The sequence below is a fragment of the Phascolarctos cinereus genome, unplaced genomic scaffold, assembly GCF_003287225.1.
Source record: "Phascolarctos cinereus isolate Bilbo 61053 unplaced genomic scaffold, phaCin_HiC Scaffold_1;HRSCAF=81, whole genome shotgun sequence".
NCBI lineage: Eukaryota > Metazoa > Chordata > Mammalia > Diprotodontia > Phascolarctidae > Phascolarctos > Phascolarctos cinereus.
In genome coordinates, this window is record NW_027555514.1 from 205,240,469 (window position 1) to 205,260,426 (window position 19,958).

The 19,958-nt window shown below is 35.8% G+C and overlaps 1 protein-coding gene across 1 annotated transcript in view; it reads right to left on the bottom strand.

Moving 5' to 3' along the window:
• Nucleotides 1-804: 804 nt before the first annotated feature.
• RESF1 (retroelement silencing factor 1) overlaps nucleotides 805-19,958 on the bottom strand; it is a 49,358-nt gene continuing 30,204 nt past the window's right edge. The window contains 4 exon segments of the mRNA XM_078156616.1: nucleotides 805-1,684; nucleotides 5,673-5,750; nucleotides 7,052-11,695; nucleotides 11,698-12,429. Coding sequence (XP_078012742.1) covers nucleotides 1,518-1,684; nucleotides 5,673-5,750; nucleotides 7,052-11,695; nucleotides 11,698-12,370 — 5,562 coding nt within the window. The 5' untranslated portion in view covers nucleotides 12,371-12,429 and the 3' untranslated portion in view covers nucleotides 805-1,517.

Below are 19,958 nucleotides of genomic sequence, written 5' to 3' on the forward strand. Positions count from 1 at the left end.
ACTGCTGATTTGTGTATAGAGGATCAGGGCATACAGGGAATTCTACACGAATTTTTGTATGGGCACGTGGGATGGAGGAGGAGCGTGTGCATAAATGCAGAGAGAAACACCAGGTAGCGCTTGACAGCTGGTTATTTGTGGGCACATAGTTGTAACTAATGTTAGAAAAATATTGTTGCCAGTAGTTTTCCATGAGTATATGTTCAATAAACTAACAGCCCCCTTAAGGAGAGATTGTGAATGGTGGTCTCAAGACTACCAGTCTGATGTTGTAAGAGCAACCTCTCCTGTCCTTTCCACCACCCTATGCCACCCCCAGGTCTGGTACCTTTTCTTGCCCTGGTGAACAGCTCTGTTCTTCCAGTTCCTACAATGGATTGCTCTTCAGTGTTTTTCCTGGCTACTCCTGCCCCCAGGTCTGCAGACTTCTCTGTGAATCTATATATTTTAGGCTGGAAAAACGATTATTTCTTGGATTTTCTGTCAGTCTGGTACGTTTTCTTGATGTTTGGAGACATTGTGAGGGAGGGTCTGGCTATACTTTTTCCTGCTAATCCACCATCTTAGCTCTACCTCAACTATCTTCATTCCTTCACAGTATTACATTTTTCAACCAGTCTTATTCCTAGAATCAAGCTTTAGTAATCTCTCAATCACCCATTTTTTCTTTTCCAACCCAACCTGATCAATTACACTATTGATAATCTACTCTCCTTTAACGTTTTTATTCTACTTTATGTACAAGTGAAACTGTTTATGTGTTGACACTCAATAAAGTTAATATTTGATTAAAAAAACACCAACTTTTTCATTTTTTAAAATAAATGTTTATTTCACGTATGAAAAGTAATGTTTAAACATCTAAATGTATTCAATGTAATAAGTAAAAAAAACCAAGACTTTGGGGAAAAGTTTACAATTCAAGTACAAAACTTAACAGTACAAAATGGCACTTTTAACAAAATACTCAAGAATATATTTCAAAATTCACAATTAGTTACGATCTGCTAATATAGCTTATAAACATAAGACTGTATTTACAATTCTAATTAAAGTGTACAAGTAGTTGTTGAGGAACAGCTTTTCCTCAAATTTAAGGATGAATTTTTAACAGCTCTAGTCAGCATTTGAAATACAAAAATAAGATAAGAAAAAATTAAACAAAACAATTACTTTGTAATTATGTCTGTTTGGTTCAACAATGTAGCAGCTAAATACTTTATGGTTTCCCTGTTAAGCACAATCAGGTTTCTTTGCATGAATTTGATGTTTTCCTAAGCAAAGAAAGATTAAACTTTCTCCACATACAAACAAGATGTTTCCAAATGATGTTTAGTTAAGTCAGAAATAAAGTTTATGACTGGAAAGCCTCCATAACTGCAATAGTGAATCCATTGCCAGCGATGGAATTTTAAAAAGGAGAAAAGAATAGAAATTAATTAATTCTTGAAGGAATAGCATTTGGACACTTTCAGTACCACACACTGCTTCCTAAACTTTATCTAACAAAAAGATAATTACTTTGTAGGACTGTCATCTAGGCTTCTACTTCTTTTCTCCAAATATAATTTCTTGTAGGTCTGAAACATTGTTTTTGAATCTTTTGGTGGGTTCTGAACAGCCTTGTATCCATCCACACTCAATGTTCTCTTGTACACTCTTGAATTAGATAGAGCATTGTCATCTAAAGGAAATAAATGTTACTGTTATTTAATGTTAAGCATCAATGAAGCATGGAATTACTAATTTGATGATTAAAAAGTAATCAGCTACCTTAGTTTCATTTAAAAAGATGTCAATGTAAAGCTCTACCTATGTAGTCTATTTTACAACTCTTTTGATCTTTCCCCATTTATCTAACCCTGTTTCCATTCCTTAATGTCTCATTTTATTCTACATCTGTCTTTCAATTTTATCATGTCAAAATGGATATAATCATTTAACACTCTATGCCCACACTTCAATGTAGCTTTGAGTTTTGCTTTGAATGAATTGTATCTCAATGCCAGGTTTGTGTGTCTCTCATCTTGTTCAATTCTATTTGTGTCAGCACCCTGGCTTGTCAACTATTTCAAAGTCTCATGGATTCAATCTTTCCTACTTTTTGTCTGTATTTCTCTCTTGTTGCCTTCTTGGCATCTGCATGTCCCTTTACTTTTACACATGTCTCTTTGCCTCCGTCTATGTATTGCTACACTCTAATAATGTTTGAATGCCCCTTTTCTAGAATTCATGATTTCCCTCTCTGCCCCATGGACTCCTATCACCACTCTGCTTTGTCTCATCTCATTCTTTCCCCAAATGTCCCTTCCTTGGCATTCATTCAGTGTCCCAGTGTCCTGTATTCCTTTTCTCCTCCCAGCCTCTTCCCACCTCTTTGTATAGATTCATAAGCGAAAAGGGACCTCAGATTCAGTTTCATAAAATTTTGAAGATTATGTACTTAAATCACACTCAAAGAAAAATATGCCCTACAACCTCCAACTGGTGCTGATATTTGATTCCTTGTATTCTTTCCTTAATTTCTTTCAACCTATGCCTATGTTCCTTCCTTATTTCTGTTGCCCCTTTCCCTGTTTCAGTGTTTGTCAATCTACTTCCTCTTTACCTCTGTATCTTATACCCTCAAGTTTCCCTGGTTAAAGTTTCTTTCCATTTTTGCCAAATTTGTCTCAAGATTACTTCTCCCTTCACATTTTCTTCAAACTGATAAATCTAATTACAAAAGCAATCAAAACAATGCTATTATTCTAAATTTGTCATGCTTTCCTTTACCAATTTTATTTTCTCTGTGGTTCTCCTGTCCCATTTCAGTCTGCTTTTCACCCATTTTCTCACCATCTTGGCATTTCTTTTTAGTCTTTTTCCTTCTATTTTGATTTTTTAAAATTTTTATTAAAACAAGCATTTCTATAACAGTATAATTTTAAAGAATGTTTTGGCACATGAAACTTCAAATCATGTACAAGTTGCTATTCATTTTTGATTTAAGGTGTGTTTCATATTCTCTCTCTCCTCTAACAACAGTACAGTTTTAGAATGAAAGTTTCCAGTGAAGAGGAACCCATTCCAACAAGACTCCTAGTACTGTCTTCTTGCAAGTAATCAGGAATCCAGCTCACCAGTTTACTGTCTGCAGGTTGTACTCTTCCTTCTTAAAGAATCATAGCACTGGGGGCAGCTAGGTGGCGCAGTGGATAGAGCACCGGCCCTGGATTCAGGAGGACCTGAGCTCAAATCCGGCCTCAAATACATAATACTTCCTAGCTGTGTGACTCTGGGCAAGTCACTTAACCCCAATTGCCTCACTAAAAAAAAAAGAAGAAAAAAAGAAAAAAAAAGAATCATAGCACTGGAAATTTCTCTAGTCCTGCAGCAATTCTCCTCCATTACACTGTAATTTTTGGATAGCAAGAGCTCTGTCTTATTGACTGTTGTTTCCTCCTTGTGCTAGCAGAGGACCTCAACAAATAAACTGATTTCAACGTAAACTTTTTCAGTCAGAGACAAGGTTTATTAAAACACCGATTGAGGTGGGCAAGATTTTAAGAATCCATGCATTGTGACACTTGTATTAACAAATGGGCCAGACTCTTAAGGAATCTGAGCCTCAACAGAATCTTTTAAAAGCTCCTTTGTAAAACTGCTATTATATTATAAACAGGCAAATCAAAGTAATCCTTTTCCTGTACTCATGCATGTACACTTGAAACAGACAGGAGAGTTGTCTAAAATAATTTTAGTATGAGTTATGGATAATATGAAGAGAGATGAGCTTGAGAACAATAAAACTGGGTAAATTTACAACTGACTAACTGGATCAGACAGGTGACTGTTACCTGGACAAATAGATGCCAATCCAGAAGGTGCTCTCTAGTGACTAACATAATATTGTGACTTACATAAAGTATACATGGCACAGTCAACCAAATTTCTAGATGACACAAAACTGGAAAGGCTAACATTTTAAACAGATTAAAATGATAATCTAAAGCTAATAAAATAAAATTTAACAGATTAAATCCTATACTTGATTCTAATAATTAACTGAACAAATAAAGGTTGAGTTAGGCAAGTTTAGACAACATTTCTTACGAAAATTACCTAGGGTCTGGTTTTCATTAATTATAAAATTAAAAAGTAAACAGTATGACATTACAGTCAAAAAAAGCTAATGCAATCTTGGGCTGAATTAAAAGGATAACTCCAGATTCAGGAAAGCAACACTCCTGCTCTAGTCAAACCATATCTGGAGGATGTGCTCACTTAAGGGTATTGTATTATATGAAGGGGCACTGACAAACTGAATTATATTAACAATGACCAAAATAGACAAAAAGACTGAAAATCATGCCTTACTGAGATGCATCTGAAAGTACTGAAGGTGTAGAAGTATGTTTTTTGTTATACTTCAGTTGTTTCAGTTGTGCCCGATTCTTTGTAACCCCATTTGGATTTTCTTGGCAAAGATACTGGAGTGGTTTGCCATGCCCTTTTCCAGCTCATTTTACAAATAAGAACTGAGGCAAACAGAGTTAAATGACTTGCCCAAAGTCACAAAGCTAGTTAAGTTTTGATTGGCTTTCCAGATTTGAACTCAAGAAAACTCACCTTCCTGACTCCAAGGCCAGCACTCCATCCACTGCACCACCTAGCTGCCCTATATAAAAAAGTATAAAAAGGATATAAAAGCCAAAGGGCTGTTACTTGGAAAAGGGAGACTAACTCGTTCTGAGGTTCGGCTCTGACAGCAAGTAACCTAGCCATAGCAGCTAGGCTTAGAAGATGCAGAAAGATTGCAGTAAGATAAAAAAAAAACTTTCTTTTGAATTAATGAACTTCTTTGGGAGGCAGTAATTCACCATTAATGAAATCTTTCACATGTAAACACTTGTTGAGGATTTTGTATAATGGGTATTCTTACTTAGGTATGGTGTGGGCTAGATAATCTAATCACCCTTTCCAGCTATAAGAGTCCATGATTCTGTAATTATTTAAGTCTGGCTCCCTAGTGTCACACATTTACCTGCCTTTCATTTGTCTGTTTTTGCTTTCTTTTTTATTTAGCTTTGCTTCTTTGTTTTCTTTTTGGTTCTGTCTGTGTACTTTTGAACTCAGTGTTTTCAATGAAAGAAACTACTATTGGGGTAGCTAGTTGGCACAGTAGATAGAGCACCTGGATTCAGGAGGACCTGAGTTCAAATCCGGCCTCAGATACATAACACTTACTAGCTGTGTAACCCTGGGAAAGTCACTTAACCTCACTGCCCAGCCAAAAAAAAAAAGAGAAAAAAAAGAAACTATTGTACATTCAAGATAGAGTGTCTTGCTTTTAAATAGAAGGCTAAGATTTCTGTCTCCACTTTCATTTAAAGCAAAAATTCTACTAGTGGTTTCAATTTCTCTTTTTTCTTCTTCATCAAGACTGTGCTGGAAGCTCCATTTTCTTCTCTTTAAAAATAAGCACTAGAAATAAACCAAGAGAAGCAAACAAAAACCCTGCTCACTTAAAACATGTGAGGAAAATGGCAGTAAAGCACAAATAAAGAACAATATAAGTACAGCATGTTATTTTCATTAAGTATGCTCTACCCCAAATAACAACAGTAACAGTAACAGCCATCATTCTAAGAAACAATGGACATTAAAACTGGGTACAGGCAATGTGTCACCTTTATCTTTGATTGCTTCTATTTTCCTTTTCTTCTGAGGAATACATTTTAACCAATCTTCTTTTGTACTTTTTATGCCTGTAAATGATCAAAGTGTCATTTTAATGTATCTTAATTTGTAAATATTTCTAAGTTCTAATAAGATAACTGTATCTGGTAAAAAAGCTGCATTGCACGCATGCACTCATGTGTGTGCGCACACACACACACACAGAGCAGAAAGCAGTTTATAGAACTAAAAATATTAATCTTCATGATTTAAGTGGTCTCAAGGAGAATGTTCTTATATAAGGACTTTCTCTTTTGCAGGAAATATTTAAAGAATACCTTGCCAAATGGGAAAACAATGTTCTTCTTCCCTTCTCTGAAGAAGTAAAACCACCATACTTGGGAAAGACCAAAACTGCCATGTTTTGGCATGAAACTACTAGATGACAGAAAAATTATCTTTTACTCTTGTAGAGAACAAATGTTTCTATAGTTCTTTGGTACCGCAATTTGAGTTGATCAGACTATAAAGCCTAATTTTAATATCTCAGTGAGATATAACAATGCATGTGTTAAATATTCAGGTAAATTGAGTGATTTCCACATGGAAAAACAACTAAGGGTTCTCAAGTGTACTACTATTTCAAAACTTAAACCAAAATGTTTAAATAGAAGTAAATGTGGGAGGCAGCATTTGAAAAGGCAAAAAAGCAGTACAAAGTATGGAATAACATATACCTGTCTTATGATAAATTATAATAAAATAATCTATCAAAAAAAACCAAGTAGTACAATTTCCCTTGCTAAATTTTTTTTTCATACAACACATATCTGTTAGTAATAGGCATACTGGAACTTTCACATACTATTTCACATAATATTTATGAGAACTTTATTTTTAAAGTTCCGGGGCATAAGTCTGTTAACAGTAAAATAAGAAAGTAATATATAGATGAAGAAATGGGGACAGAAAACAAAATAATGTACCAAAGATCAATTTTAGTTGCTAGCAGAATATATTTGTTTTAAACACAATTAAAACTTTCTCACACAGCTGATTACACTATCAGTATTAGATTTATAAAAATAATAACAGCTATATAATAGTGCTCTGGGGCTTGCAAAATGGTTTACACACATTATGCCATTTGAACCTCACAACAGCCTTATGAGGTAAATACTAGCTATTATGTACATTTTATGGATAATGAAACTGAAGGTTAAGGACCTAGTCCACTGTCACACAGCAAGTGATGTGTCCTTGGCAGGATCTCTAATTAGAGACCTAATGACTCCAAGTCCACTAAACATGTGACATTTCTCAATTATAATCAAATTCTGTAACTGAATTATTACTTTATATGAGTAATCTTTTTAAAAAAATGTCATACCTTGTACAGGAACTTGCTCCTTCCTGGGAAAAGACTTAAAATCTGGATGTTCTTCGCTGTTTCCTTTCTTAAATAATTCTTCTGGACATAACTTAAATTCCAGCATTCTTGGTTTTTCAAATTTATCCTTCTCAAGTGAAAATGAACCTTGGCTGGACTCATTACCATCATCACCATGCTTAACTTGACTTACAGAACGCCTGGGTGAACAGTCTAATTTTGTCAGGCAAATACTTTCTTGCGCAGTGCGTTTAAATGCAACTCTGTTCAAATACAATTTCTTTTGTTCCTTTTGATCCTTTCCTTGGAGAGGAATTTGGTTATATTTGTTTACTTTTCTGTTTAAAACAACCATATTATCAAGCTGTTTTTCATTAAGTTTTTCTTGCCCATTCCTTGCAATGCCACATATTTTAGACTCTTTTGAATGATGGAGCTTCCTTTTGTGAGACTTGGTGGTTTTATTAGGGTATGCTAAATTGTCTAATGACCTTTTATATTTCCGTACATTGTGTCCCTCATTTGATATTGCACAGTTAACGAGTTTTATGGTGAGTTTGTTGCGCCATGCATATTCAGAAACATGTGACCTATTTTTTTTAAATTTCTCACTTTCATGCCTTTGCTTATTTAAGTCTCCTTTACCAACCTTTTCTTTTTGCTTTTGTCTCTGAAAATAATCTTGAGAAGATAGGACTTTCTTAATTTTACGCGGACTACCATTAGACTTTGAAGAGTTCAAGTTCACATTTGAAATATTCATTATACTCTGGTGGACATTCCTTTCCAAGTTTGTGGACTTTGCATCTGTAAACATATTTTCTTCACAATTCTCTTCATTTGTGCTTGACAGAGATTCACACAACTTAGACCCATTTACCATACATGTTTTCTGTTCTAGCTCATATTTTTTCTTTTTCTGCTCCATATTTGCCACATTAGGTTGTTCCAACTTCCACTTTGGATTTTTAAATTTTGAGCAACCTGACTTAAATTTCCATTTTAACTTCTCTGTTGAATGTTCTCTTGAAGAACGTTCCTTAAGAAATTCTTTGTTTTTAATTGACCAAAAATGTGATTTTCTCTTTTCTCCATTTAAAGGGATTAAGTTTCTTGCTTTAAGTATCTTCTGCGGATTTTCCTGAGAATCTCTTTCATTATATTTTACCATTTTCTTCCCTGAAGAAAAACTAGGCTTTTCATTTTCCACGGTCTTTGGTGAACATTTTATTTCATCTTGTTCCATTTCAAGCAAATTTCTTTTCCCTTCAGGATGTGCCAGAGGATTCTGCAAGTTACTCTTTAATGGACTATTAATTTTTGTAGCAAGGATGTTCCCATCAATAGCTGGGTCTCCCTTATAACTCTGGCCATCAAGCTTTTCTTCTGTTGTAATGTCCTTTCTAGAATCACACAGACATTGGGGCACTCCATCATAAACTGTAGATAGCCAACCTAATGCGCAGCAATGAACATCATCTTTTCCTGCAGAGGGTACTATGGAATCCTGATTGACATTATCGCCTGTAGTTTTTATGTGTGAACCACAATGATTTTGGACTTCTGTTATTGATTTCTTTTTCTGAGAATTTTCCAATTTGTCTAGCTTGTCATCTCCCTTGCAGATTTCTTTATTTTCTTTAGGGAACAATTCTTTCATGCGCTCTGAGCTCAATATTGTAATTTTAATTTGGTTTACTGGATCTTCAGAGTCACAGTTGCTTCTGATGCTGGTTTCTTTATCTTTAGTCACTGGGTTTATGGTTAGTTGCAGTAATGAATCTTTATTTTCTGCTGGTATACTGTGTGTGTCTGCACTTTCAATACCATAAGGAAATTCTTCTACAAGTTCAGACAACTGGTCATCTAGATATTTCACAGATATTGCCTCGTCAAAAATAATCTCACTGTTTGCTTGTTCAATATTTCGGATCATACAAGATAAAGGTTCTTTGGTGAAATGTGTGCTAGATACATCAACAATTTCTTTAGAGTTAAGATCTGGCTGATCATCAGTTGATGAGCAACGTTTATTACTAACAACTTCTGTCATCTCGACAGTCTGTTCCACATTATTTTTTTGTTTTGCAATTCTGTCATTTGTTTCACAATGCTTTAATTTAAATGACTTTGTCCCATAAGACGTTTTAGGTAGGACATTGGTAATTTTCAGCAAATTTTCCCCTTTAAAATTACTCACAGATTCAAACTTGGTCTGGTTCAACTGTTCTTTAAGCTGTCTATTATCAATCATAGTGCTGTCTAGTAAAGAAACCTCTTTCTTATCATCATGTGTTGAAGGGACAGAGTTGAACATATTGGCTATTTGGGAATTATAAAACATATCACCTTCAACAAGAGAACAGACACTGGCAATTTGCAACAAGTCATCATTCACTGGACTATCATCCACCAACTGCATGGAGATTCGCTCTTCCTTATTTTGTTCTATACCCAGCCCTGAGCTGTTTGCATTGTTGGGAGAACAGATGTCCTTTTCTAAATGTGAGAGCCGTGGCTCTGACTTGCCTAATTTTTCTTTCATTGGTTCAGCTGAAAAACTCGAGTTTATGTTTGAATGTACTATTCCATCAGCTGGTTTTATGTCTTGTAATTTGGAATCGAACTTATTAGTCAGTGCAAAATTATTTTTTGCAATAGAAATTTCTGTTCTTTTAATAGTATTAATATTTGATGCAGCAACTGCTTTTTCTTTAACTTGGTCTTGTAAACTACATACACTGCCTTCTTGAATAACTGGGAACACTGATTCTAATGAAGATTTAGTTGGCTTTAGTGGCTGGTCACCTGATGGTTTTACCTCTGAAAGAATTAAAGGTGAAACAACAGCAATTTGAAGTTCAATCCCCTTTGTTAAATTTAAATTTCCAGATTCATGTTTGTGCCCAATAGGAACACTCACAGTTGGCAAAACAGTTTCATTCATGTTTCTTATAGCTGTAGGAGATGACGTTCCTTCTGATGTTTTGTTTTTTCCTAGTATGTCACACTTTTGAATGTTAGTGGATTCTGATGGTGCTTTTTTCCATAATGCAAGACATGCTGTTAACTCTTCCATGGAATAATTATTATCCTTTGTACAAGGTTTCCCATTAAGTAAAACTGAAGTCCTATCTTTCAGTTTAATAGAATTATCTGAACCATCTTCACTTGAGACAGTAGTCATTGGAATTCCTGTGTTTTTGAGTTGCGATTGAGCACTAGTGACTTCCGTTTTTTGTTTTACTTCAGAATGGATAGATTTATTACAGTCCTGAATGTTTTCACTTACACCTTTTGCTGATGTTTCCTGATTCATTATTTTGGGGGTAAAATCTAAAGTTGTGTTGTTGCTTTTAAGGAGATGAGAAAGCAGTTTATAATTGTCCTCTTTATTTTTCAAAACTTTTTGTCTTTGTTGGGCAACAGAAATTTTAATTGTATCGCCAGATTGTTGAGGTCTCTCAAATCTATCACCTTTATTAAAATCTAAGGCGGTCTGATTTGATAGTGTGTGTGCAGGATTAATGGCTGATGGGATTTTCTGACACACAGGGGAGGGTTCCTGAAAAAGAGCATTTATATGCTCTGTCTGCAATTTTCCAGAACAGGCAGAATTTGGCAAGACTGAATTGCCTTGGTTAATCTGTCTGCTGCAATCTGCTTCTTTAATACTAGTGATCAGTGTGTTGTTAATTTTATTTGTGTCTTCTGTAGACTGCATTACCGTCAGTGGTTGATGTTCTGAATTAGCTGACAGTAACTGTGGAAAAGACTGATCCTTAGAAGGAAGTTGCAGAGACATAGCAGGATTCTGTGGCAAGGAAGAATTAAGTGGTTTATCTTGACTTTCAGAAAGAAAGGATTTTTTAATTTTAATTTCTTTTGCTAATTTCAAGAATTCATTTTTCATTGCCAGTAATTTTCTTATGTCCTTAAATAACCCTTCTTTTGTTATCTTGGAATCACTTTCTTTTGATATATCAATTTCTGAATTAGTTGAATGACTACCTTCTCTATGAGAACTACTACCTTTTACAAAGGAACTACCACCTTCCCTGAGAGAACCACTACTTTTCCCAAGAAAACCACAACCTTCTCCAAGAGAATGATTGTTTTTCTGGGTGCTTGGTCCTGGGATTCTGCTTGGTAATTCAGAAGATGCATCACCAAGACTTGTTCTCATTTGTTTATTTCTATAGTGAGGTATTCCACCAACTGCAAAAGAATTGCCTGGTTCATTAAAGGGATAGTTTGTTTCAACATTCAGTTTCTGAAGACCACGTTCATTAGTGTTCTGCCACTGTTGTTGACAATCTCTTCCAAAACTTCTTTTTGTTTCAGAAAGATGTACTTGTTGAGTATGTAAAACTTCATTAGATGGATTATGAGCTAAATACTGACTATTTTTTTGAACCGGTGGGATTAATCTACAGTAGTAGTTAGGAAGATTTCTATTACTGGTCTCAGTAACTGTACTAATAGCTGCATATTGATGTGACTGTACCATTGGATACGGTGGTGGAGGTGCTGTAACAGCTACACTGGGGTTTAAAAGTTGATTATTTGTAACCTGTAATGGTGTAGCTGAAAAAACAGGTTGTTTCTGAATGGCTGTATTAGATAAATTGGTTACTATACCTTTTGTGAATCAAGATACTGACTTGGTTGATGAAAAGGCACAGTTAGTCCATTGGATGTACAGGGTGGTACCCATCCGATTTGCTGTTCTGCTGAATATAAATTAGATGCTTGATTTCCTGGATATAATGCAGGAACTTTGGAAGGATTAGATGAAAGCATCTGTAGCTGCATAGTATAAGTATTTGATGAGACATACTGGTCCTGAGATTTAAGTGCATTATGTACACTACCTCCAACACTAGTTTGAGATGTCCCACCAGACAATCCTCTGCTAAAAAAGACAGAATCACTCACTGAAGAACTTAACCAAGAGTTTCTTGGAGCACCAAGGGATCTGTGTGAACTTTGATCTGGTTGATTTGGTACTACTTTCAACTGTGAAAAAGGAATTTTTTCAGTGGAAGTTTCTGGGACAATAACTACCCTACTAGATATATATGGGTGAGAGGCTTGCTGAGGATTTTTAGGACTTTCAATATTTTGATATTGCAATGACTGTAAAGTTGCATCTTTATTGTTAGGGCAAACAAATACCTCCTGATTATTTCTAGAATAGTTACAAGAACTCTGAGATGTTAAGGTATGTGGACTTAAGGCTTTTCTCAGAAAACTTGATTGACTTTCTAAATGGGATGGAAGAGCAGCACTATCTTCTGGTTTGGCATTCCAGTCCATTGTTCTTTTGAAGATGTACCAGTATAGTCCACATCAGTTGTTTTTTAAATATCAGTAATCTGAAAAACAAGTAAACATTATTCTTTTTCCAGTAATTGTTCCTTAAAGAGCTTCTATGACAAATATCCAAAAAAAAAAACTGGTTGCTATATAAAGATTCAACCTTTGCTGACTCCATTTCCACCATTTTCTCTATCATAGGATCCTGAAACCAGTTATTCTGTGAAGCAATAAAACTTACAGGGCAAATAGTAAACAAGGCCAACATTAAAAAAACAAACTTTCAGTTCTGATAAAGGACAGGTAAACAAACATAAGGTAAATATCACTTTAAACAAGTTTCACAGAAGATCAAAATTACAGTTTTTTAAAAAGGTCCTGACACAAAAGTTATTTCAATGTTTCTTCAAAGTATGGACGTGACCATGGGCCATGTCTACTATGGAAGAACTGAAATTTACTACATTGATTTGTGTCTGATTAAGGTGCAAGGAAGAATAATTTCTGTAGCAGTGGCCATAAGGGCATAAGTTGCAAACAGGTTCTTCCTCAATACTGCAAATCTTTTTTTTTCTTTTTTGGTGAGGCAATTGGGGGTTAAGTGACTTGCCCATGGTCACACAGCTAGTAAATGTCATGTGTCTGAGGCCGCATTTGAACTCAGGGCTTCCAAACCCCAAGGCCAGAGATCTACCCACTGCACCACCTAGCTGCCCCCACAAGCAAATCTAGTTTTTTTCAGTAGATTGTGAGAAACAGCTAGACAAGCAAAGTATATAATCAATGTCTAATTGCAAAACATTCCAAAAACAAGTAAGTTAAAAATTAACATGTGCTTACAACAAGTTGAACAAATGTTTCCCACTGTTTGGCTTAGAGAAAGTAAATTTATTTAGATCAGACAATATCCTATGAGCCCAGCCTATCTAACTAAATCAGAGGTTCTTAACCCAAGAGCCATGAACTTAATTTTTAAAAATATTTTATATTGTATTTTAAAATAACTGGCTTCCTTTGTAACCCTATGTATTGTTTTATACATTTAAAAACACTGTTCTGAGGAAAAGTCCATGACAAAAAAAGCATTGGCTGAAATGTGAGTAAGGTAGAAGCTTTCCCAATAAGATCAGGAGAGAAACAAGGATGCCCATTATCACCACCAGTATTCAATATTGTACTAGAAATGTCAGCTTCAGCAGTAAAAGGAGAAAAAGAAATCAAAGGAATTAGAAAAGGTGATGAGGAAACAAAACTATCACTCTTTGCAGATATGATGGCATACTTAAAGAATCCTACAGAATGAACTAAAAAACTACTTGAAATAAATTAACATTAGCAAAGTTGCAGGGATATGAAATAAACCCATTTAAAATAACTATAGACAACATAAAATATTTAGGAAACTAGAAGTTATTGGCTCCATGAAAGAAGAAATATTAAAACATGTCAAAAGACTGGAAAAAAAAAGACAAGGTTATCACATAGGGAAAAAAAAGACCTAGAAAACAGATCCTAAGTAAAACAAACTAGGTATGTATAAAAGTATTTATAGTTCTTTTTGAGGTATCAAAGAATAGGAATCTGAGGGATGTGCTTATGAACTGGAGAAAGGCTAAACATATTATGGTATATAAATGACAGAATATTATTGTATTGTGAGAAAGGATAAAAGGCATAGTTTCAGAGACACCTGGGAACACCTGTATGAACTCAGCACTATGAGAAAAATTTATACAGGGACATCATGGTAAAGAAAAACAATTCTGACCAGCATCACAACTAACCACAATTCCAGAGGATTCAAAATGAAACATAGTATACACCTCCTGATGGAGAGGTGAAGGACTCAAGAATGCAGAATGAGACATTTTTTTTTTGGACATGGTAATTGTGGAAATTTGTTCTGACTGACTATACATAATGTAATTAGGTTTTGATTGTTTTCTCAAGGGAGGGAGAGAAGGTAGATTTTGGCTGACTGAAAAAATGTATATAATTTATAAAGAAATGTTTTTATCTCTTTAGTGATGCTAAGTACAAAACTCCCTTTTAGAAAAAAGAACCAGACAAATTCAACAAATTCAATATAAGCACTTTTCCATGTACACTATAGATATAAATGAAGAAATGACAGTTCTTGTACAACTCCACTGCACTGCCCCTTAAGAAATCATTCACTGCTCCATATAGCTTCTACTGCATTTTGGTTAGATGGCTCTATTGCTCCAGGAAAACTATCATTATCTCTGTGGAAAATTAAGGACTAGATGAGGGCAAATGTGACCTTTTCTTGTTGCAGTTAATAGAACTGCTGAGACAAGAACTTTTGTTCAAGGAACAAAAGAACTCCTTTCTTTCTAACTGCATACTCCACACTCTCTATAGCCTGGTAGAATACTCTCCTATTGGACAACCTTTCCTGATTTCAAAGTCACTAGCAATAAACTTCAAACAACTTACCTGCCAAAGCGTATAGTCTTAACTTACATCAGCAATTCTGAATGTTTCGCTGAGATAACTAATGACTAGTAGCTCCATACCCACAGAAGAGATTCTCTATGTTGGATTCCAGCTGCAATACAGGAAGGTAAAGAGACATCCTTTAAAACTTCACTATTTGTATAGCCAGCAGAAGCCAACCATCCTGGGCTGCATCCTATAACTGTTATAGGAACACATTTTTACAGGTATTTGCTCAAAGATTAGTTTCAGAACACTTAAGACTACTTAGGAGTCAGTCCAAATCACAGGAAGAGGAGGGCTTGAAAAAAACCAAATCACAGAAAAGTCTAACCAAAGAAGCCAAAATCTTAACGAACAACAAGCACTGATTTAGTAGAACCCTGCACATTGAAGGGACCAACTGAAATATGATAGTACAACTATCCCTGCCCCCATAAAAAAAAGTGGCATATTTTATGTATACTCTATAACCCAAAACTTTGAAAATTTTTTGCTAAAAGTAATTTTAACTTTCTCACCCAGGGTGGGAATAGGTGATTCCAGATTAATTTATCCTAAATTAGGACAAAATCATCTCCAAGGCACCTTAAAACCTGAAGAAAATAAAACTAGCTTTTTTTTTTCTTAAAGAAGCTGTAAAACAAACTACCCTGTCAAAACTGAAAGGCCTCAAAGAGTCACAGAAAAAAATCTTGTTGACATTAAGAGTCTGAAGGAAGAATCTTGAATCTGAAAGCTTAGCAAAGTCCTGTTTTTCCCCCACAGCAGTGAGGCCCTATCCTTTCACTATACGCTGATTTCACCTATTTTCTTAGCCCCTTCTCCCATATGCTGAACAGGCAATCTCACCACTCCATAGACCACCTGTCACCAGCACCCCAGTGGTCAAGCGACTTTCCCAAGACCATGCAATTGCAATGAGACTCCTCATTGCCTAATAGTAACTTATGTGATGTCAAAGTCCTCATTAACATATCATGAATATGATAATGAAGGAACTCTGATGAGAGTGAAAGAATAGCTATTTCACAATAGCCACCCAGAAGACCCAATAAAGTGCAGGCACAAGTCTTTTTTGCTTGCATAGCAAAGTTTATGCCACAGCAAACTTCCATAAGTCACTCCCCCTTCAGCTCTGATACAAGCAAGTCCCCATTCCCCTTCCACCCAACCAGTATCCTGAGCTGTTTGGTTCTGTTAGCTTTTAAGATAATAAAGCCCTGCTTGGAAGGACTCTGGCCTTGGTGTTCTTACCAACTCCAAACCAGCTCTCCCACTGCATTAACAGTCCCAGAGGAAAACATTCTGTTTTGCCTTTCACCTTAAGAGTATTCTATTCCCTGCCCTGGCCTACATAGTCTGGAACCTCTCACCTTCTCCTCCTTTTAATATTAATTATCGTTGCTCTCCATCACCAGCATTCTCCCAGTGCATCCCCTCAAAGACTCATTTTAAACTTGGATCAATGGCACTGAAACCTAGAGGCCATTCCCTTAAGCATTACTCTAAAATGCTCCTAAAACTTTCTTTACTGGTTTCTTAGCTCCAAGTCCCAAGGGAAGCTCTAGGGGGTTCATCCTCTTCAGAAAAAGAGCTGAAAAATTCATGCCTACAACTTTCCCAAACACACTGAAGAGTTCATTAAATTTCAGAAGGAGCTTGAAGCAACTTCTGAACGTTATAGTTCCTTTGCCAGATCATTCTCCCCAGTGCTTAGCTAAGAAAACACAGTCAAGATGGCCAGAGCCCTAGATACTCAAAACACCCAAAGACTAGCTAAACTAAATTAGGGAATAACTTCTTTAGGCTTGAGGTTCAAGGGTAACAGATGGGGCAAGAAGTGACTCCCATCCAGCAAATCTCCCAGAGATCTCTGGAAAACTGTCACAACTTTAGGAAAATAGAAGAATTAATGCCCCAAAAGACTTCAGATTAAGGCTACATGAAGGGTGGCAATAGTCCAGCTTTCCTATGTGTATTTCAAAGAAAAACTGGTAAGGCACTTAAAAGCATACAGCAGTCAGTCAAAAAAACATTTACAGTATGACTGCTATGTGCCAGGGGTACAAAAATTCTTGCCTTCAAAGAACTCATATTTTAACAGAGGCAACAACATGCAAACAACTATATAAATACACACACACACACACACACACACACACACACAACATACAGGAGAGAGAATCTCAGAGAAGGCACTAACTACAGGAAGGATGGGGAAAGGTCTCCTGCAGAGGGAGGAACTTGAACTGAGTTTCAAAATAATCAAAGGAATCCAGAAGGCAGGGTAAAGAGGAAGAACACTCCAGGCACAGGGGACAGCAACTGAAAAGACCCAGAGTGTGGAAATAGGAGTGTCTTATTCAAAGAATAGTAAGGGTAGTGGCACTGGTTGAAAAGTAATAAATACCCTCCAAAGCCCCTTATTCCTCAAGTCCCAGACACATTTCTAAATTGAGATGAACAACACTAGTTAGAGATATAAGACTTCCATTACAGCTCCATCCTTCATTTTACATTGGTGCTACCAACTATACCTAATAGGTCTTAGAATTTGATGATGCCCCTAACTCAAACCAATGGGTAAATACTATGGGTTTCTCTGATGAAATCATTCCTCATCCTACATCCAAACTATGAGCCATTTCTTCAGATGTCATGTCAAACTAAAAATGTGTTAAGTCAAATCTTCCTGTGCTGGCTTAGCTGCACCATTTACTTTATCTTAAAGAGGGTTTCTGTTGTGGTCCTGCTTTTAAAGGTTGATTCTTTGGAAAAGTGGGACCACAACAGTTGACTGCTGACACATATGCTGCCCTTTTAGGGTCAACAGTCCAGTCAATAAACACTTATTAAGCACCTCCTATATACCTGGCATTGTGCTAAGTGCAAATACAAAAAAAAAAGGCAGCCTGCCCTCAAGAAACTTACAATCTTCTAGTGGGGAGGGAGGTAACACCAGAGGGTACCTGGCAGCTGGGCATGATGTTCATGGAGTTGAAACCAGTAGAGAAGTTGATGGGAAATGGAGAGATGGCTCAAAAATTCTGAGCCCTCTATAATGGGAATTTTTTGCTCTACCCTCCAGCCCTCCAATAAGAAGGGAGAAGTAACTGAAGTGACTGATGAAGTCTTGAGTATTGTGGGCTGCAAAATTTCCAATTAGCAATAACAAGCAACTGAGGTCTGAGCAATAATCAATTTATTTAGGGAGACTTATGGTCCCTAAGCAACTGAGATCCATGACATTCTTCACAGTCATGAATGCCTACCGCTTAAGAGTGGCCAGTATTTATACAGATCGAGAACACACTAAAAAGAGGATAATAAGCCAGTACAATTTTATGACTAGTTAAGACCAGAATCAGGGAAAGAACTCTACGATCAGTTGAAGCGCATGCACGTTAATCATAACCACTTTGTCAGCAGGCATTCTACCTGACACCTTGGCAGAGGTTTTCACAGGAAAGTGAGTATCTTGTGTTTTTGGTCAGCAGTATCCTAGGAATGGATACTCACCACCGTAACGGTGGGTGAGTGGAAATGTTACAAGACTGCAGTGATAATGCTGTATAGGTGCTGATGCAGCAATAACAAGCTCCAGGGTTAAATGTAACATCTCTTTAACAGTCATGATTTTATCCTATAATATACCATTACATCACTAAAACAATAGATATTTCTAATACATAATATCAATATCACTAATACATAAAGTTATTTGGTCCCAACATATTCTTAATCTAACAATATAGCTATCAATTTCAACTGTATTCAACCTAACATCACTGATCTCCATAAAAATCACCATAAACCGAGTAAATACTGATTAAATTGGGTAGGGGTATCAAAATTATTGTCACAGTATCAAAGCTGAAGTAATCTCCAAGATGATGAGATTGCTGTTATGTGTCTCCTTCCCCTTTAACACTCCAGAATCGGGATCCTAAGGACTGAACCAGTCCAGATTAGGCTGAACACCAAATCAATCTCCTCCCCCAAATGCCAATATCCTCTTAGAACAATGATGGTAAACTCAAATAGAAACAGAAGTCACACTAGTTAATAAATAAAAAAGGATCCCTATGGGTCACATATGGATTCAGAAAATCACGTGTTTACATTTTTTATTAGTTCATCAACATATTAAAATCAGATAGGAACTAGATATAACTAATATATAAAAAGAAACATTAAGAATTTGACAATTTTTTCAATACATGTGCATTTATATAAGAAATATAAAAAGCATACATTTTTAAAAACACTGAACAGATGCAAAATCATTACAAAACATATCACTACAAAAAGATTCAAAATTAATTTAACATTATTTGCCAATAACTTGGAATTTTTAGCCAATAACTATTTTATCAATATTGGGTATAAGCTTTTGTGATAAGTGTGAGAAATAACTCATTTAGACTCAGGAAGGATGAAGTTAAAAGCCCAGTTCATTATGCAGCTGCAAAAATGGGTATCCTAACAAACACCAAAGCAAGAGTCCACTATTTATTTCTAATCCTGGCCATACAGAACCTCCTCTGTTTCCTCATTGGCTGAGTACTCCAGAGTGTACAACCTTCAGGCACACCTATTACATATCTACTCCTTGACATGTACCTCCTCCTACATACATCACATGTTCAGAAAATGGAATCTTAATTCCGCCCAGAGGTAGAAAAGTTAGTATTTATGAGCCTATTAAGCATGTGCGTTCTAAGTAAAGCTTAACCTTACTGACTTCTACCAGAAAAATAAGATAAGACTGGCTATATCCAGTTTTAGTTAGTTACTTTTCTAGTGGCTGTTTCAATTTTATGGAAACAAACATTTACGTTACATATTTCTCAGTAAGTTTTTAGCATGAATGATAAATGCTCATTTAATGCTCTTGCCCTATGTGAAGTTTTAATTGTCTACAGGCATGAAAATAACTTCTGGTATAGTTATATACGTACAAACATTGCTAAGATTCATACAGAAAATAAGCACCCATTGCAACAAAATGTCTTAGTAAGTAAAAATAAAAATCTGGAACACTAGCTTCAGTAACGCTTTTAGAACTAAATTGAATTTCATCAAGTTTCTGTGAATGTTACTTTTCACTTTCTCAACATCAAAA